Source organism: Mesocricetus auratus, unplaced genomic scaffold (genome assembly GCF_017639785.1).
Source record: "Mesocricetus auratus isolate SY011 unplaced genomic scaffold, BCM_Maur_2.0 Super-Scaffold_100020, whole genome shotgun sequence".
NCBI lineage: Eukaryota > Metazoa > Chordata > Mammalia > Rodentia > Cricetidae > Mesocricetus > Mesocricetus auratus.
In genome coordinates, this window is record NW_024429201.1 from 19,889,540 (window position 1) to 19,910,802 (window position 21,263).

The 21,263-nt window shown below is 42.1% G+C and overlaps 1 protein-coding gene and 2 long non-coding RNA genes across 5 annotated transcripts in view; 1 reads left to right on the forward strand and 2 right to left on the reverse strand.

Moving 5' to 3' along the window:
• LOC121133168 overlaps positions 1 to 3,132 on the reverse strand; it is a 58,438-nt gene extending 55,306 nt beyond the window's left edge. For both annotated transcript variants that reach the window (XR_005869939.1, XR_005869937.1), the window contains exon 1: positions 3,047 to 3,132. This is a non-coding gene — a long non-coding RNA (uncharacterized LOC121133168). The remainder of the gene's footprint in view (positions 1 to 3,046) is intronic.
• Positions 1 to 7,791, reverse strand: part of LOC121133169 — a 142,874-nt gene extending 135,083 nt beyond the window's left edge. For both annotated transcript variants that reach the window (XR_005869941.1, XR_005869940.1), the window contains exons 1-2: positions 7,631 to 7,791; positions 5,419 to 5,477 (exon numbers count right to left, since the gene is read on the reverse strand). This is a non-coding gene — a long non-coding RNA (uncharacterized LOC121133169). The remainder of the gene's footprint in view (positions 1 to 5,418; positions 5,478 to 7,630) is intronic.
• LOC101839521 (histone H2B subacrosomal variant-like) lies at positions 3,230 to 3,724 on the forward strand. Its single transcript, XM_005065614.2, has one exon. It carries the CDS (start codon positions 3,299 to 3,301, stop codon positions 3,668 to 3,670), a length of 372 nt encoding a protein of 123 aa, XP_005065671.1. The 5' UTR covers positions 3,230 to 3,298; the 3' UTR covers positions 3,671 to 3,724.
• Positions 7,792 to 21,263: the final 13,472 nt, after the last annotated feature.

A 21,263-nucleotide genomic window follows, 5' to 3' on the forward strand; every position in this document is an offset into this window, starting at 1 on the left:
CGCATCCATAGTTTAAATGACTTAATAAATAATTAAAGAGACTTTAGGTTAGCCCCAAATTAGCCACGACATTTCTAAGATTGCTCTCCTTAACACTGTGGTAAGTAAGCATCTTAGTTTATAGCCTATTGTTTGGGGTTGCAGCTTTTCCGTTATCCACTATAACGTAGTGGCGCCTTCCGTCTCCACACACAAACCAAGAGAGTCAAAGGAATCCGAGACATGGAGATCAAAATGTCACCGTTTTTGCTGACCGTCATGCAAGGGACAGTCATGCAATGGGACAAGTGTTTCCTGATACAGCACGGAATTAAAGAGAATGGCCTACTGATCCACTAACGGGACTTTGCGATGATCCCTTGGGGTGGAGAGGGGCTGCCCATAGTCAGAGGATCCAGAAGGGCTGAGACAGGCCTGTCTACCTTGCTTCCCTTCCCCAGGCAAGTAAGACATTTATCTCAAGCAGTAAGTGAGAAGGAAAGAAAGGTCAGGAGTATTACTATAGTGAAAACCGTAACACAGATTGATGGGGAAGAGGAAACAAATGCTCTCTGTCTGGTAGCTGTTCTAAGCAGTAGCAAATAAAGTTGTTCTATAATTAAGTAAACTGAGTGATTCTATCTAGAGGAGTCTGTAAGCAAAATTAGCCAGATCTATTAAAGATCCATCAACCCAGAGCAGAGTGGGAGTGGAGGCTTCCATCTTAGTGGGAGGAAACATGGCTGAGACCAACGTGAGCAAGGCAGAGTGCACCTGTGCACACAAGGCTGTCTTTAGAAATTAGAGCCAGAGGCTGGAGAGACAGATCAGCCGTTCAGAGAGCTGGCTGCTCCTCCAGAGGACACGCTTGTTTTCCAACACCTACATGGTGGCTCACAGCCATCTGTGATTCCAGTTCAGGTGATCCAGTATCTTCCGACCTCCTAGGGCACCAGGTACATGTGTAGTACACAGACGTGGATACCAGCACACACATAATTTTTTTATTTTAAAAGAGAAATTAGAGATAATTTAAAATTATCCCCCATATGTCATCTTTCCCTCCTTCTATATTTAAGTAGGAGAAAACGGGGGCGGGGAGGCAACTTTCTAGAAATGACACACATCCCTCTTTGCCTTCCCTGTGCGGAAACTCATTTTGAAGAACATTTAATGGGACTATGAATAGTAGTGACCACCATGAATAATTGAAATGCTTGCAGTTATTGTCACTTCTGTTCCCTTTTTATTTTACTCAGGGGTAGATTTGATTAAGAAAGTATACAAAGGGTGCAAAGGAGCTGGAGAGATGGCTCAGTGGTTAAAAGCACTGGCTGCTCTTTCGGAGGAGTAGGGTTCGATTCCCAGCACTCACATGGCAGCTCGCAACTGTCTGTGACTCCAGTTCTAGGGAATCTGACACTCTCATACAGACATATATGAAGGCAAAAACACCAAAATAAAGTATATGAGATTTCTTAAATGAATACCAACATGACACATGGCAAGAATGTGTCCACAAATGTCTTCTAATGACAGAACTACAGTATCAAGTAACAGCAGACCATGTAATTAAAACTATGAAATCTGCAAGAATAATGCTATCATTATAAAAGGTTAATGAACACAGTTGGTATCATAATCTAAACAACAAAAGGCGGTAGTTCTGAATTTTCCAGTTTTACACACTTGCTTTTTGTTTGTTTGTTTGTTTTTCCAGACAGGGTTTCTCTGTATTGTTTTGGAGGCTGTCGGTCCAGCCCGGCCTCGAACTCACAGAGATCCGCCTGCCTCTGCCTCCCAAGTGCTGGGATTAAAGGCATGCACCACCACCTCCCGGCCTACGCACTTGCTTTTAAGGAACCAATGTCATTAAAATTAACTGGGCTTTTTTTTTAAAGGGAGAAGGAGAACGAAGTCCCTCACCACCAAAAATTATGCAGTCAAGATATCCATATTTGGGGTCAGAGATGTGAAGTGTGATGGGGGAGCGCTGCTCTTGGAAAAGGATTTTGTTGCTTAACTGCTAGTCAAGAATTAGGTTTCATTTTCCAAATAAAAGTCACAAATAGTTTTTTGTTGTTACTGTTTATTTCTCTCTCTGTGTGTGTGTGTGTGTGTGTGTGTGTGTGTGTGTGTGTACAGAGACACAGAGAGAGAGAGAGAGAGAGAGAGAGAGAGAGGAGACACAGGCATAGACAGAGACAGACAGAGGAGAGAGAGAGAGAGAGAGAGAGAGAGAGAGAGAGAGAGAGAGAGAGAGAGAGAGGAGAGAGAGAGAGAGAGAGAGAGAGAGAGAGAGAGAGAGGAGACACAGGCATAGACAGAGACAGACAGAGGAGAGAGAGAGAGAGAGAGAGAGAGAGAGAGAGAGAGAGAGAGAGAGAGAGGGAGAGGGAGAGAGAGAGAGAGAGTCTGTGTGGAAATCAGAGCACCACTTGCAGAAGTTGGATCTCTCCTTCTACTCTGGGACTTGGGATCAAACTTAGGTTGTTAGGCTTGGTGGCCAGCACATTTACCCACTGAGGTTTTTTTTTTATGTCCATCTATAGTAAGGAGAAGGGTTTCATTTTTTTCTTTTGTATTTTAATTTAAAGATAATTACATTCCCCCTGTTCCCTTTCCTCTCTCCAACCCCCTCCCATGATACCCTCACTCCCCCTCAAATTCAGGGCCTCTTACTATTGTTACATGCATATGCATAAATGTTCATATTGAATCTGTTGGTTCCACTTAGTGTTTCATATATGTATATGATATCAGGGTTGACCACTTGATACTACATAACCAATTAAGGGCTAGATCCCAATTCTTAAAACCGGATTAGTAACAGTTATTTGTATTACAAAGCTATCGCTTTATATTTGCGATGGCTTGACTATTTATTTGATTGTAAGTGAATTTATACATGTTTCTATAGGAAATGACATCCACAAAAAAAGCTAACAATATTTTTGGCCTCTATTGTTATATCAACCGCCCACTTTGATGAGCTTTTGTCTGATTAAATTGTATAAGACACATGCAAATTGCTATGAAGAATGAAAAGAAGAAAACTTGAGCATACCTTCTTTCTGCTTAAAGTTGCTGTCAATCCATTTGACACCCTCCCCTCTCAGGGAAGCCTGAGAGGAGCCCATTTGTCCTCAGCAACACATCAGCTCTGTTGCTAAGTGTTTGTGACACGGGGAAAGCAAGTGCCAATCAGAGAGAAGCCTGGCAATGCGACTGTGACACGTCACTATAAATAGGAAAACCGCTCCCCTTCTGTGGCCCTTCTCCTCTCCATTCCTAACTGACAAGGAGAACAACATCTACAATGGCCAGGTCCATCATCAAAAAGTACCAATACGTCAAAAGACCTGCAAGACAAGCCTCAAGAAAGCAGTCACGCTATTCCAGCATCGATTTTGGCCAAAGAAATTACTCTCTCTACATAAACAGGGTCCTGAAGGAAGTTGTCCCCAAGAGAGGCCTATCATCCAACACTGTGGACATTATGAACATCCTCATCAATGATATCTTTGAACGCATTGCCACGGAAGCCTGCCAACTGATGTACCTCAAAAAGCGCTGTACCCTCACCCCAGAAGATATCCAGAAGGCAGTGTATCTGCTGTTGCCTAAGAAGCTGGCTAAGTTTGCAGTGATTTTTGGAAGTGAAGCAGTGCACAGATTTATCCACTCTTAAGCTCCATGCGCAAGCCTCACTGAAACTTGGGGAAAGTAAATCAAACTCCGATCACCTCAGTGTTCGATTCACTCTCGCTTTTCATTGTGTTTAACATGTGTGGATGTTTTGCCTGGTGCCTGATGCCTGAGGAGGCCAGAAGAAGCCACTGGGTCCCCTGGAACTGGAGTTACAGGTAGTTGGAGCCTCCATGTGGGTGCTGGAACTCTAACCCAGGTCCTCTGGAAGAGCAGCCAGTGCTCTTAACTGCCGAGTCATCTCCGGTGTCCATGCTTCCATGAACTTCCACCCAATTTATTGAGTTTAGACTTTTTTGCTTTGGTTTTTTTTTTTTTAAACAAAATTTTGGTCCTGGCTGGCCTGAAATTTGCTACATAGACCAGTGCCGCCATGCTTGGTCATTTTATTGAGTATAAAATCTTTACCAAGGTTCTGAAACTTTTTCCTAAATCCATATCCCTACCTGCCATCCCGAGAACACCCCACCCCCAGCCCATTCATTTGCTTTTCTTCGTCCTTCTGTGTCTCTGTATCTCTAAGACAGCAGTTTCATTTTGTTTGTATCACAAGGATAGGCTCCCATCACGTGTTTCTCTCTTTAAAGTGTTTCTAAAACTCCTACTGCTGATAAATGTAGCTCTGAATTGCTTGCTGACACTCCTGTCCTAGCTGGAACTCCATACTGTGACCATATCTCAATTCATTGTATGCCCTCTCTTGATAGAGGTCTAAAGCTCTTCTGTGTCTTACTAATAGAGCAGCCACAATAGAGTTGCCAAGGTAGAAGAAACACACAGTATTTGGTACATGATCACACCCTATGTATAGAGTTTATTTAATCTCACAAAACCCTGTGAGGATTACATAATTATCACCAGGCCCTGAAGGATGAAAATGAGGCACTGAGAACTAATCCCTTGCCTGAGGTCTGGGCAAGGACTGGGTTTGAGCAGGACAGCCGATCTGTCAGGGAGGGTAGGCCATAGGGTGTGAATACTCTCACACAAGATCGCCTCTGGGGAAATGCCTTGACAGCAGGATTCTTGAGACATTGGTGGCTTGCAGTCAGCTTTTCTAGGTGTTGCCAGGTTGTCTTCCAAAGAGTTTGTTTGTAGCAGACAACAGGAATTTGATTTTTTTTTCTTGTGTCTCTTCTGGGGTTGAAACTTAAAGTCACTGTAAGGGAGGAAGCCTTTCCCTGTGTCTTGGCTGGGACCCATTCTGTTTCTCCTGGGTCCATTCGCTTCTGAATCTAACTTGTCAGACTTTCTGAAAACTCACCTGAACAGGCTCTGCTCATCTAGTCTAGACAGAGTGATGGGTACCTTAAACATAAGTGATCTTATCAGATGTCCACATCTGTCTAGGATCCAGCCCAACAAACTCACAGCTCAATGACTGATGGAAAGGCAGTGAGGTTTAAGAGGGCCAGCAAACGACAACTTCTGGACCAACTCTGACCACAAAGACTATCACAGCTCTTTTTTATTTTTATACAGCACACAGTACTAAGTGAGGCTTCTACATTTGTACATAGATGCTTAAGGAAAAACAAACAAACAAAAAAAAAACACAGGAAAAATATTCAATAACCCTAATGTGGCCCACAAAGCCCTAAAATAAAGTCATGTCCTACAAAGCTGGCCCCATTTGTGAAGGCAGAGCCCAGAGATCACAATGCAGCTGTCCATTTTTATTCTTCTTTTTACTTACTATACTTTTCTATGTTTAGATGCACAAGTACTTACCTTCCTGTTACAAATGTCTGCAGGGTTCAATACAGTAGTGTCCTGTACAGGTCTGCTGCCTAGGAGAAAGAAGACATAACATCTAGTTTGTATAAGCATGGTATATTAGGTTTGCATAACAACAAAGCTACCTAACGATATCTTAAACACCTAAAAATAAGTCCATTAATTGATTTTTAAAAGAACGACCCAACAGCTAAACCACTTACCAGTGCATTGCTCAAAAGATCAGATTTCCCATCTGGAAGAGAAGTTTGTCAAGGGCAGGTTTGGACCACACTATGTGCTTTTGTGATTTTAATATATCAAGCTCTCGAAGTTTGCCACCTTAGGTCAGTCTACAGAAAAAGTGTACCGTTGACCTTTCAAATCACTAAATAGAGTGAATGCAAATGACATTCCATTGTCCAGGCGATGGTCTTACTACGGAAAAATCCCATTCTAGATTGAGGCATGCACTTCAGGTGAAGGGGGTTGCATATATTCCCTCTGCATCAGCATGTGTTCTAAAGCATTTAAACAATAGATTTTCAAAATAAGATCAATACCGGGAGGGGGAATCCCGTGAAATACAATTGTTTTCAGGTATAATTATATAAATGCATATGTGTAAAAAATGCCTACTTTGGGAATATTTAAGCTTTTTTGTAAAAAAAAACTATTGAATAGAAGCAAGTTTTCATTATGTGGTTCAGTGGCCACTAACTACACGATGGTCACCACCATCCCTCTCTAGAACCTTGTGCTCACTGAACCCATACCATTAAACAATAACTCCCGTTCTCTCCTCTTCTGGGTCCTCACAAAGCCACTCCGCTTCTAGTCCCTGTGCATCTGACTCCTCCAGGTCTCCCCCCATCCCACCCCAAACACCCACCCCCATAGGTGGGATATCTTCCAACATCTATGTTGAGAATGCCAGAATTTCCTTCCTTTCAAGATTAAAATCCCTTGTATGCAACCAACACCATCTATGTATTCATTCATTAATGGGTGCGTATATATTTCCTTCATTTTTTAGCCACTGTAAACAGTGCTGCTATGAATATAGCATACAAATATCTATTAAGGCCCTGCCCTCAATGCTTTAGAGTGTTTCCCTGAAAGTGAAACCTGTGGTTTGCTTAAGACATAACTCAGCAGGTAAAGGCACTTGCTGCCAAGCCTGACGGCCTGAGTTCAATCCCCAGGTCCCTCCATCCCTGTGCAGTAAAGACGGCAGAGCACCAAGCTAGAGAGGACACAGGTCTCTTATGACCGAAACACCCTTGCAGCCATGGCTGCCCTGTGTTGACATAAGAGAAATAAAATTTAACTCATTTATGTCAGTATTATTTTGAATTATTATCATTCATTCTGTAACTTAATTCTAATACAGACATCCAGAAGATCACTGACTACCATACAATGTAGTTAGCATCACGATGATTACAGACTTATTGAATAAAAACATATTAACCTAGAAATGGAGGCTGATGCCTTGTGTATTGCCAGATGATGTTGTGGCAAAATGAAATTTCATGTCACTTGGCAGTCCTTTTTGCCGAGATACACAATGCAGATGGCAAGAGCCTGCTTGTTTTTAGTCTGTTGGGCATACTATGTGACTTTGAAGGATTATTGGAAGTATAAAGATATCAATAGATTCAAAGATGACAGGAAACAGAATTTTCTACCATCAGCAATATGCACGTATATGGATTTTGTGGTCATTTCAAACCAATGGTACACATCATACGTCACACACCAACAAGCCAAAATAATGCTGATTTTAAAGTGAAAAATCATCCAACAATAAAACTGTTGTAATCTTGAAACAAGCCAGTGACAGCAAATACAATAAAAAAGAAGAGATGAATCTGAAAGATATTAGGAGACAAAATCGTAGCAGCTACTGTGATGTGTGCAATAACAAATGGACTGCCAACTAGACATTCCCCAGGGCTCTGGCCCAGAAGCCTTAATGAATAGATGCAAGTCATTAGGCAGTGTGTACTTAGCACCACTATGTAAAATAACCACAAAAGTATGCGACCAACAGTTTTACGTGGTGACGTATGAAAGCTCCAAGTGCAGAGAACCTAGCAAAAGTCAAATGACCACTAGCACTTGCTTAAAGCTCAGGAGAGGACAGCTTGAATTTTTAATACTTGAGATCATTTCTTATCAGTCCTGGTTATGCAGCACATAAGGTGTTGACAGACGGCCTTACCTCTGAGAGCTGATTATTTCACAAGACATTTGGCAGTGTGGGGAAAACTAGCAGCCTATGTTAGTTGGTTTCAAGATTAGGAGTCCAGAATATAATTTCAGTTGTCAGCAGAAGAGGAGTGACCACTGACTGGTTCATGGCTGCCTTTGTGGATGCCGTGGTTGCCATGGCAACCACGAGGATTCCTAGAAGAGGAGACACACTTGTTCTGGAATACAGCGAGCGAAATCTTACTGGGATGGCAGTTCGTCAAAAAAACAAAACAAAAAAACAAAAAACCGCCTCTTTCCCTAGGCACAGAGGTGCTCACTGTAATTACAATGTTTGGGAAGTGGAGACAGAACAGGACTTCAAGGTCAGTGTGAGCTTGAGACCAGCATGGGCTACTCAAGTTAGGACCCAAAAGAAAAACAACAAACTTTCAAAACTAAAGAACTCTTTCAAGTTGTTTTAGCAGCTGATAAAATTAGTAGAGAGAAAATCATGAAAGACAGCATATGCACACAATCAATAATATTTTGTTCAACAGCAGCAAATGAAACATTTCCTCAAGTATTCATGGCACATTCACCCAAGTTAGACCAACTCTTAGTCCATTAAAATCTCAACAGAGGTCACCTTCCTCTGCCTCCCGAGGGCTGGGATTAAATGCATGTGCCACAAATAATTAATTTCAATTTATCTAACGGATAGGAGTATGTTCATAATAGTAATGGTGCTTTGATTGTATATCGATGTGTGCAAGGATCTACTTATATAGCCTCAATACAGAAGAAATTATAAATGCAAGAATATAAGGGTAGGATGGTAGAATTTAAATGTTTACTTTAACTCTAACCTACCTATACTTCCCATAGAGCAGTATAACAACAGTATAATGTAAACTTGGACTAGTTGTTAAGGGACATTGCAAAGTCTAAAGCAACTACTAAAAAAGGGTAAAAAAAAGTTATTTCTAAGGAAAGAGAATCACATAAAACATTAAAGCCACAAGAAAGTAGAAAAAGTTCAAGAAAAATAAGAACAAAGAGCAATGTCAACACATAAACTCAACTGTAGGTCAGTTATCACTTTGAGGGGCTGGAGAGACAGGCCCATGGTTAAGAGTAAGTGACCTGAGTTTGAGGGCCTGGATTAGTCTCCTAGTACTACCATCCCGTGACTCCAGCTCCAGAGGATTCCAACACCTCTTACCTCCAAGAGCACTGGCGCTCACATGTACACACCCACACAGCCACACACAGACACCCTGAAAAAAAAGTCACTGAATATCAATGACCCAAGAGCCTTGGTGCTAAAATGGAGGTTATCAAGCTAGTTTGAAAATAACCACTTACATGTTAGCTCTAAGAAATCTACTTTTAAAATAAATATTCATAAAGATTCTAAAAATATAATTGCTGAAGAGATGACTCAACGGTTTCTACTGATGTGGTAAAAAAAAAAAAAAAAACCATCATGACCTGACCAAAAGCAAGTTGGAAGGGAAAGGAGAGTTTCTTTTACCTTATAGCTTATAATCCTCGATGAAGGGAAGTCAAGACAGGAACTTGGAGGCAGGAACTGAAATATAAGTCATGGAGAGATGCTAGTTACTGCCAACATTTGGAAGCAACATCTGTGACCTTTGGTTAATGAATGGATAAACTATGCTACATCCAGGAAAACTAGTACTCATCACCAAAGAGAAATGAGCTATCAAGAGGTGGAAAGACATGAAACAAACACAAATGAATATGATTAAATAAAGTAGGCCAATCAAAAGGTTACATATTTCATGACTACAATGATTTGATCCTTGAAGAAAACAAAACTATAAAAAGTGAAAAATAATAAACACTGGCTGTTAGGACTTTGTGGAGATGGAAAAATGAATAAGCAGGTCCTGGAGGCCTTTTAAGGCAACAGAATTTCTCTTTATAATACAATAATAGTGGGAATATGGCACACATTCATAGAATTTACATCACCAATGTAAAGCTATGTGAACCATAGACATCAAGTGATGATCTCTTGCTGGAGGTTGATCAGGTTAGTGCACATTTTTATGAGGGAAGTTGACGATGGGAGAAGGTGTCTCTGTGTAAAGGTGGGGGATACATGAGGAGTTCCTATATCTTTTGCTTAGTCTTCCTATGGACCTAAAACCATGCTAAAAGTAAAAATAAAAATAAGGTCTATTGGATTCTGCTACACCCACAGATCGGTGTCTTGCTTAGCCATCATCAGAGAAGTATCCTTCTGTAGGAAATGGAAACTAATACAGAGACCCACAACCGAACAATGCAGAGTGACAGACCTTTAGTCCTAAAGACAATGTCTTCAGAAAACTCCTCTCCTCAGGGCTCAAGGAACCCTGTGAAAGAGGAGGCAGAAAGATTGTAAGAGTCAGAGGGGATGAAGGACACCAAGGAAACGGTACTTTCCAGACACAACAAGACTGAGGAACATATGAACTCACAAAGACCATGGCACCAAGCCAGGTGGTGACCCATCACTAAGAGGGGGACGTCAACATGTGCTCCATTCTTAGCCAAGAAACGATCTCCAATTGTCAACCATTCACAAAGGAAAAACATTTTCCCTAGTGGAGTCTCACTACACTACACTTAAGACCAAGGTCTCATATCCTTAGCAGATAGCTGACCAAAATAAATTCAACGGTATTTTTGAAGGTTTCTTTTTCTTTTTTTTTTCTGCCTCATAATGCTATGTTGGGACTTTGTTTTTTTAACCTTACTGGTGTTTTGCTTGTATATTGTGATTCCAATTTTGCATTTTTATGTATTTTCTATGTACAAGTGTGTGTGTTTCTCATGGTTTTCTTTGTATTTACTTATCTGTTTTCTAAAGAGGGAGAGAAAGGGATGGAGTTGGAAGGGTAGGGGAGGTGCAGAGGATCTGAGAGGAGAAACCATGATCAGAATATATTATAAAAAATTATTTCCTGCCGGGCGGTGGTGGCGCACGCCTTTAATCCCAGCACTCAGGAGGCAGAGGCAGGCAGATCTCTGTGAGTTCGAGGCCGGGCTGGACCGACAGCCTCCAAAACAATACAGAGAAACCCTGTCTCATAAAACCAAAAAAAATTATTTCCAATAAAAGTAAGGTCTCTTATTGGAAGGAAGAAAGGGAGGGGAAAGCAAAAACAGGGATGGGGGAAAGAAAAAGGGGGGATGGAGATAACAAGGTGGTTTGCACTACAGAAGTCTACCAAATATTCAAAACCAACTTCATATTTTTAAAGCAATAGGGTCTTGTACTAGGTATTGGTGGTACACCTCTTTAATCACAGGACTCAGGAGGCAGAAACAGGTGGATCTCTGTGAGTTCTAGGCCAGGTTGGTCTACAGAGTGAGTTCCAGGACAGCCAGAGCTACACAGAGAAACCCTGTGTCAAAAAAATCAATGATAGATAGATAGATAGATAGATAGATAGATAGATAGATAGATAAAAAGAGGTTCTTACTACATAGCTCAAGCTGGCCTAGAACTTCAGATCGCCCTCCTGAGCTTCCTGGGTGCTGTAACTACGAGTGTGCACTGCTGTGTCCAGTTTTGAAGACCTTTGGTTTTTGTATCTGGTTTGAATTTTTAGTGGAGGCAGTGGTAGGTGACTGTTTTGGTGATGGGGAGAGTGGTTTTTGTTCTGGCATTTGTGATAGTGAGAATGAGAATGCACCCCCATAGATTTGCATATTTGAATAATTGGTCCCAGTTGACAAAACTGCTTGGGGAGCATTAGGAGATGCGGCCTTGTTGGAGAAAGTGTAATGGTGGAGGAGGGCCATTCCCAGTGGGTTCTCTCTGACTTCTGCTTAGGGATTAAGATGCAAGGTCTGGGTTCTTCCTTCCTGTGCCTTCTCTCTGAAGTCAGTTCTAACTCTCTGAAACCATATGCCCAATTAGATGCTTTCTTCCATAAGTTGCTTTGGTCATGTGATCTAAGAGTAACCAAGATAGCATTTAACATCATTTTATACACTCTCCCCTAGAAGACCGAAGGAAAAAAGTCCACATCTCAAGGAATTGCTCTGTACTTCCTTTGGAGATGTTTTTTTTTTCTGGGATATGGCTTTATACTGAACAAGGCCTCCAACATCCTGCTTCTGCGTGGGGATCATGTGTGGACAGCCATTGAAAACTGGAAAGGGGGTGTTTGTAAAGAGTCTCCGATGGGCTAAGAACCGGTGGTGTTGCTCAGGACACTAGCAATGATGAGCATGGGGCTCCAGAAGGGACCACTGGTCTACCTGCAAGACAGCTGCACTGGCCCAGCCTATCTGGCTCCTAGATAATATGAAGCTTCTGGTGAAGATTGTGGAGTTCTGGTGATGGACACAGCATGGAAAGAGCAGAGGGTATGGACCCAGCTAGGTGACATTGGTCCAGATGAGGGACTTCAGGACAGTGCTGTGAGATGACTGTTCTAATGGTCTGGATTGTGAGCTTGGGGGAAGCCTTTTGTGGAATCACTGAAATTTCTGTAGAAACCTCGGGAGAAAGCTGGGCTACGGGATCTTTGAGTTACGAAAGTTTTACCTGAAAAGTACAGGTCTCACTGTTCCCAGTAAGCCTCCTGATGGGCCTTCCGATGGCCTTACTTGTTATCACTTCCTCTAAAGGTCCTCCTAGCAGAGGAGACAGAAAAGCCACTTGACATCAGTCTCTACATATTGACTCCAAAACTCAGTTTTTGAGAATGTCACTAAACATTTTGCCCTAGCTGGATACATATGCATTTGGGTCACTCCACAGTTAAAGGACTTGTAAGAAAAATGACCAGTGCTATTTAACATGGTAGCCAGCCGGCAGATGGCTCCAGAGTGAGTGTCATCTCCCAGTCCATAAGTCTACGACTCTGGCACATCAGGGTGTGTCTGAGTATCCATATAAAGCATCAGGAATGACAAAGAATTTCAAGGCTACATGCTCAGGAAACATTGCCACTGCTTGCCTGTTTTCTCTTGACTCCTTCTAAAGAAACTGTCTATCAAGATCATGAGACTAGCAAAGCAGTCCTGTGGAAAATTACAGACGGTAAATCCAACACCTATCCAACAACCAGCACCAACTTATGAGTCAAGGTGAGTGAGGAGCTTTGGGGAGTGAATCTTCTCATCCCAGTCAAGGCTTCTAAGGACTTTAGTCTTGGCCAACACCTTACCTATAAACTCAAGAGAACTACCCAGCTAAGATGCTCGTGAGTGAAGAGCCTCCAGAAACCTTAAAAAATTAGTTTTTTTCTTCCTCTCTCTCTCTCTCTCTCTCTCTCTCTCTCTCTCTCTCTCTCTCTCTCTCTCTCTCTCTCTCTCTCTCTCTGTGTGTGTGTGTGTGTGTGTGTGTGTGTGTGTGTGTGTGTGTGCTGCACACACTCTAGGACCAGGGTGGATGTGTGAAGTCAGAGGCATCTCACAGTGTCACTTCTGGTTGGTCCTGGAGAATCAAACTCATCAGACTTGGAGGCAAGTGCCTTTACCCACTGAGCTGTTCCCCTGGCCTAATTTTGAATTCATTTACTCAGTTTAAGTCCATATGGAAAAAAAACAACAATCCTTCCAAAACGAAGAATGATTTCCCCACAGACAGCTATCTTCCTCTGTCGGGCAGCTGAAGTAAAATTTTGGCACTTTTAAAATTTAGTCACATTGTTGTCCCCACCTAAAAATACTCATTTCCAGAAATATTAATGTCTCAGTCACAAAGTTCTACCAATGTGCCACATAGGTAGCTAGTTAGGTTGTTAGGACCGCTAAATTATTTCCAAAATAATCAGGCAAATAATTGCCCTAGACAGTATCTGTGGGTGAACAACACCTTTACAATCAATTACCTCAACTGGGAAGGAGCAGGAGAAAAAAAATGACAGTAATTTGGTTTTAGGAAAAAAGAACTATGATACACTGCTATGATTATTAAGGAAACATTGAGTGGTGTAGTTTCTAAAGCAAAATGCCTGCAGAAACATAAACATGTTGAAAATATGTAATTGAAATCCCTGGAGAAATACTAGCCTCCATGTAAAGTGGAACACTTAAAAAAGGTGGGAGCTGCCGGGTGTTGGTGGCACATGCCTTTAATCCCAGCACTCGGGAGGCAGAAGCAGGCAGATCTCTGTGAGTTCGAGACCAGCCTGGTCTACCGAGAAAGTTCCAGGACAGCCTCCAAAACAATACAGAGAAACTCTGTCTCGAAACCCGCCCCCCAAAAAAGGTGGGGGCTGGAGAGATGATGGCTCAGTGGTTAAGAGCACTGACTGCTCTTCCAGATAACCCGGGTTCGATTCCCAGCAGCCACATGGCAATTCACAACTGTCTGTAATTCCAGTTATAGGGGACCCAACACCCAAGGCAAAACATGAATGCACATAAATATAAATAAATGAATAATTTTTTTTAAATTCTCAGCAGACTAGCTGCAAAGTTACAAACAAACCAAAATGAGTTTGGACAACAGGACAAGAAGAAATCACCAGAACTAGAGACAACCCAAATGTCAGAGGGTCTCCAAGAGATGGTGAGGTGTCACAAGTGGTCTGGGACTTTAGTTTCAGTACCATGTGTCTATCTCCTACCCTAAGTTGTAAGCCACAAGAAAGCAGGAACTCTGTGTTATTCAACTCACTGCCATAGCTAGAACTCGTTCTGAGTTCTTTGGGGGGGGGGATTGAGCACAAGGCAAGGGCTTCATAAAGAGTGCAATCATGGGAAGAGAGAATGAATGGGAAACTGAAGGACATAGGAGATGGGAAACAAATGTAGAAAAAAGTGTGGGAGCATGCTGATGCTTGTCCATGACAGCATAGTCAGTCTGACTAGTTGGAACAACATATCTGCTAGCTCCATTCTTACCCCCATTTCCTACTGAATCAATTGCTTTCTCGTTCCTACAATCAAATATCTAACAAGCAGCCATTTACAGGAGAGAGGGTTTCCTGTTTCTCATGGTGCAAGGTTACAATCCAGCATGGCGGTGAAGGCATGGCAATAAGGCATCACTGGAGGCGGTGATGGCAGGAGCGGGAGTGACTGGCTCACATCTCCACAGAGAAGTGAACACCCTTAGCCTGCTTTTCTCCTTTCTTCCTCCCAGCCCAGGGGTTTGTGCCACCCACGTTCAGGGAAAGTCTTTTCAGTTCAGCTTCTCTGGAAACACCCTACAGACATACCCAGGCATTTTTGTTCTAATCGAGTTGATGCTAATTGAAGTTTGACTTATAAGGAGTTTATTTCCAGAATACCTATGCCTTGTGTGATTAAAAAATGGTAAGGGGAGCCAGAAACTATGAGAGTTGGCCTCCAATAAGAGAAAAATGTTCGGGGCTATATAAGCATATGACTCAAAAACCAAAGGGACTTCACCACAGCAGCATGCCAAATAGTTTGTGTAGGCGTGTGTGGATAGAACTTTCTTCTGCTCTGAAAAGAACAGAGAAGAGAAGAGCTTCAGACTATTTTATCCTGTGTGTTACTCAGCCTTTCACCATGGTGGGTGTCTTAGGTTTGTGTTGCTGTGATAAACACCATGACCAAAAGCAACTTGGATAGGGTTCATTTCAGTTTACTGTTGGAGTCCATCATGAAGGGAAGTCAGGGCTGGAATTCAAAGCTGAACGCTAGATGACTTTGATAAGGAGTGAGATAAACCCTTCCTTCCCAAGTTGCTCTCATCATGGGGTTTTTAGCATAGGGACAGAAGTCTTAAGGCACACATAAAATGAGAGACAATTTAAAATCAATAGATTAATAAATTGGAGGCTCAGAAACTAACAGTTTGCTGGAATCACACAATAGTAAGCATATCCTTACCTCTAGACCTAGCTATTTACCTTGGCCCAAATTGCCTTACATTTGAAAAAAAAAAAAAACTAGGTGAAAGATAGAAATTGGGAACAGAAAGGCTCCATGGGCTTAGAAATTTAGGATCCTTCTCTACCGCCGTGCTATTCCTGTCCTCCACTGCCAGTTACTTCATCGTCCCGCATAGCCCCTTGAGATTACTCACAGCTGAGGCAACAGGAAGGAGGGATGGGAGAAGGGCAACTCACCCCCTCCCCCTTTTGTTGTTCCAGAAATAAGTCACAACACTTCCACCTCTATCTTTTTTAGGAGAATTTTATCACCATCACACCTAAGCTTAGCTGCAAGAGAGGCTTTACAGCCCCATGTAAATGCAGAGTTCTTCCCCTAGGGAGAGGTATCAGGGCGTGCAGACGCTCGCACAGTGGGAGGAGGGTAACCATGACATTAATAATAACAATAATTTACTTGGACTAGCTGCTCAAAGAGATTCATGGCAGGATAGCTCAATGCCGTAAATGGGCGGCACCAGGGCACATTTTCTATCTAGAAAGCATCTAATGAGAAATCAATGTAGATACTTTTGTAACAAGGATAATGGAACTAGATTGACTGAAAAAGAGAGAGAGAAAATCAAATTTCACATTCCTCTTATCTGGCAGTTGGCTTTTGTCCTCAGGCTGTCGTGGCCAAACACATCTGATAAGGGGTCGCTTCACATTTGGCCATTTGTACTTTCACGTTGTCATGTTACAAACTGCTTAAATTCAACTTGCAGTGACCTACTCTTCTACTTGACTATGCTCATATTCCAAGTAAGCTCAGCTCAAATTTCAAAGGAAAATGCTGTCAAAAATGATATTTCACTTCTATACATTCAAAATACTACCTAGAAATTTTGAAATATTGACTGAATTTCTTCAAAAATCAGAAAATGTATGACACTTTGCAAACAAAAACTACAAGTATAATGCATCCTTATGAAGACCAGTTCTTAAAATAAATGTATTTTTATTTTCAACAATAATTAGAGTTTTGTTGCTCGTTTTTTTTTTCTTTTGAGGGCAGCATTTTCTGTGTCCCAGCCTGACCTTGAATTCATTATGTAAGTCAATTCATTCCCAGAATGCTGGGGTTGCAGGCTTTATGTGTTGCTGGGGATCTAACCATGGCTTGATGAACACTGGGCAACTAATTTAATAACCAAGCTCTAAGCCAGCTCTTCAACAGTGAATTTCAAATTATTTAAGTATTTATTTATGTGTCATGTCTATGCAACTGATCAGGGGACAGCTTGCAGGAGTCTGTTCTCTCCATCCTGCGTGTGGATCTAGGGATTGAAATCAGGTTGGCAGGCTCGGGGGCAATCAACCTTACCACTTAGTCATCTTACCAGCCCTCAATAATGATTTTAACACTTAGGGTTTATGGAGCAATTACTACATGTCAAGAGCAGAGTTGAGTGTCTTATCTACTCATTTAGACCTTTGAGGTACTTTCTCTTGTCTGGAAATATTCTCTTTAGCCTGCATCTCTTAGCATCTTTGCCATGAACACATACAAAGAACTAAGAGCCAAGACACAAGACCTAAGAACCAGTGTGCCTGGGATTTAACATGCTTGACTTTGTGCTTGACCTGACTGTGACAATAGGAAATGGATGGAATGACAGGCAGACAAACATACACAAAAAGCCAGAGTCAGGTGGGCCGTGCACTCTGATGGAGCGGAATCAGCAGCCAGAAACTCAGCAGGTTTATTATATACAGCTGCAGGAGGTGGTCGATTTGCTAATCTCAGTAGGGAGCCTCTGTAGGGGAGCAGTCTTAGGCTGTTGTCCTCAGAGAGGAACAAGCTGTGACCGATGCTCTCTGCACACTGTCAACATCCATAGCCTGACCAGGGGAAGGCCTTGTCGTTCCCATGGGTCTGAGACATTGGAGCCCTTTACACGGCTATGTCAACAATACACATTCACTCAGGGCTTCATCTGCTCTCTACATCACTGGTAGAATGCTCACCTGATGTGCAGGAACCTTGTATCCAATCCTCGGGGCTACATAAACAGGATGTAGTGTTACACTCCTGTATAATGCTGCCACTTGGGAGATGGAGGCAAGAGGATCAAAAAGTGAAGATCATCCTTGACTACATAGTGGGCTCTAGGCTAGCCTGGGCTACATGAGACCCTGTGTCAAGAAGGAGGAGGAGGAAGAAGAAAAAGAGAACACCTTGAGAAATATGCAGCTCAGCTCTCCCTCTGTGTTCTCCAGTTTTCTAAGCACAACCATCCCCCTGGGATCCAAAGGTAAATAACCTCACCACATCCTCATGAAAGCAGGAGCTCTTATCTGTCGCTGTGGAACAGCAACACGAGAAATGACAAAAGTCCCCAGTTCCCAGTCCAGAAGGCTCCTCAGCATTACAGTTCTGGTCTCCACACAGCAGCTCCATTCACCCCTTACCACCAGTCCTGGGGTGTTCTTTCTAATCTCCCAGCTTCACTTTCAGGTAAGTGGCAGAGACACAGACCCTTTCCTTGATGCCCCAAGTCACTTCCGGGAAAGGGCAGTCCCTTCAAATAAAGCTTCAGAAACCAGCTAAAGATGGTCAACTAGATGTCAGCCTTATAAGCTCTATGACACTGACTTCTCAGAGACAATCAAAACACAAGGGGACTCTCTCTTCCTCCTACCTCCCATGGACCAGCTGCAGGAATCTTCATATACCTCCATATTACAAAGTCCAATCTCAGTTTTCTCTTTGCCAACCAAATGAAAAAGAACCCAGGACAGGTCCTTCTCTTTCCCTCCTCAGAGACGGAATTCCTGCTGCATCTCAAAGACATACCTGAGACAATCATTAGAGACTGCAACATATCCTTGGAATTATTCCATCTAAGTAACTCACATGGCACATGCCCATGTTCCAGTCCTTCTGAACAGCACCAAGATTCTCTCATCCTTCCGTGGTATTCCGTTTGCCAGGCTGGCAGGGGAGGGACAGGCCCTCAGAACTTCCCTGCTCTAGTGTGTAATCTTGGACACGACATGGACCAAAACGTGAGTGACTCCACTAGGACATTCACTTTCACACAAAAGACATCCTAAGTCTAGATATAAATGAATTCTCTGCATTAACTTGTTACTATTATACCTTTGCATTATTAATCAGATATCTTAATAATGTGCAGTGAAGCGTTTGCATTTGACATTGCTACCCTACATTCTGGGCTTCCCTGAGGAAAATGAAGATGTTGGTCTTGCAGACCCATTACTAAAGGACTCGTGCAAGCGAACCAATCTAAAACTAAGGGAAGCTTCAACTAAGACACCAGTGTTCACCAGTCAAATCTCTAATCTCATCAGAATTCTGCTCTCAGCTACTTAGTATTGGGCATGTGTGAGGTTAAAATTCCATTAGACTAAGAAACGCCCAAGGCCTTGGTAAAGTGCCACCTTAGGTGTCTGTGAGATGCTTCCAACGAGAAACAAAGGAAAGAAAAAAACAAAAACAAAGTCAGCATTCTCCTCTCCCTGCCTCCTGATCTGCCAAGATGTAGACAAGCAGCTACCCATGATCAGAGAGAGAAGCTGGGCCTGTCTCCACACTCTTCCACACACAATGAACTGTGTGCCCTGAACCAGAGGCCAAAACAAACCTTCCTCTTTTAAGATGCTTTTAAAAATGTTTTTTTACATTTTTATATATTGACGTTTGGGGGGCACATGCCACCAGCATGTGTAGATGTCAGAGAACAACTTACAGATGTCAACTCTCTCCTTCCACCCTGTGTGTCCTGGTGATGGGGAAGTCAGACTTTCCTTAAGCCTAGCAGCAAGCACTTAACCAACAGAACCACTTCCCCAGCCCCTCAGAGCTTCTTATAAGGTGTCTGGTCACAGTAGACTATTCATTCTTCTCCCATGTGCTTGTGTCTTGTAGTTTGGAATGAAATAACACGTGTAGAGCGAATTAGAACAATTGGACATTTTCAAGTATGGTTGCACCTGCCTGTGATCCCAGCATCTGGGAGTCCAGAGGTAGCTGGATCTGTGAGTTTAAACCTGGTTTATTGATAGTTTCGGGTGGTCAGTGCTACATAATGAAACTCTATCTTAAAAATAAAACAACTTGTCTCCCTAAGAGATACTTTTAAAGAAAATGGTCCCTGTAAGGAGTGGCACTGGTAGGAGGTGTGTCCTTGATGGAGTAGGTATAGTATTGTTAAAGGAAGTGTGTCACTGTTGGGGTGGGTTTTGAGATCTTATATGCTCAAGCTATGCCTAGTGTGAGACACAGTTCACTTCCTGTTGCCTGTGGAACAAGATGTAGAACTCTTAGCTTCTTCTCCAGCACCATGTTTGCCTGTCTGCTGTCATGCTTCTCACCATGATAATAATGAACTAAACCTCTGAACTGTAAGCTATCCCCAATTAAATGTTTTCCTTTGTAAGAGTTAAAAAAAAGAGATACCTTTAAGCAGACATGATGCCACATACATATAACCCATACACATGGTGGTTCTCAACCTTCCTAATGCTGCAACCCTTTATACTTCCTAATGCTATGACTCCAACCACAAAATTATTTTCGTTGTTCCTTCACAATTGTGCTTTATGAATCGTAATGCAAATAGTTTTAGAGATCGAGGATTGTCAAGGGGGTAACCACACACAGGCTGAGAACCACTGACTTAGAAGAATGAGTTAGAAATATAGAGCGTAAAGTCAGCCCAACCTATATAGTCAGACCTTATCTCAAAAACCACACACACACACACACACACACACACACACACTCACACACACTCACACATACTCATACACTCACAATACACACTCACACACCACACATACACACCCATCATACTTACACACATTCACACACACTCACACACCACACATACACTCACACACACTCATACACTCACAATACACACTCACACATCACACATACACTCACATACACACACATCATATTCACACACACTTATACAATCAGACACACTCACACATGCACACATCCATTTTTAGAGATCTTAGACATAAACTAAAGCTCCTACCTAGAAATTAAGAAATACCACTTTTGAAATACTCAATAATCATTTAGTGTTAAATATGTCTTCGAAAAGATTTTTATTGCCAAGTGATGGTGGTGCACAGCATGCCTTTAATCCCAGCACTAGGGAGGCAGAGCCAGGCAGAACTCTGTGAGTTCAAGCCCAGCCTGATCTACAGAATGAGTTCCAGGACAGCCAGGGCTGTTATACAGAGAAACATTGACTCAAAAAAAAAAAAGCAAAAACAAAAACAAAAAGCCCAACAACAACAACAACAACAAAAAAAGATTTTTATTAACATGCCTGAAGACCCTGCTGTGATGTGGTCCCCAGAGCATGTCATTTTATCTTCAAACATTTCCCACCAACTCTCCCTGCAAATAGCCAAGTTTGTCAAAATTTAGATTTCCCCATCAATATGCTGTTTTCTCCTTGACTCTCTGAGATGGGGAATTCTTGAATACATCTTTTGATTAATATTAATGTTATTAAATTTTTAATCGCAATTAAAAATGATATATCAGAATTTATTTCAATAGATTGTCAGAAAGTCAGCTAAGTGGATAGGGTAATGACTAGAACAGCTTTTAGAAAAATTAGAGACCATAAGGTGGATAAAGAGGAGACACACTTCAGTTGTAAAAATACCATTCAATCCCAACCTAAGAGGACAAGAAGGAAAAGGAGCTAATCTGCAGTGAGTACAGCTTTGTAATCACTCAGTCTCAATCATGACACCTAATCTATGAGGTTAGCATTCCATTTTACTGGC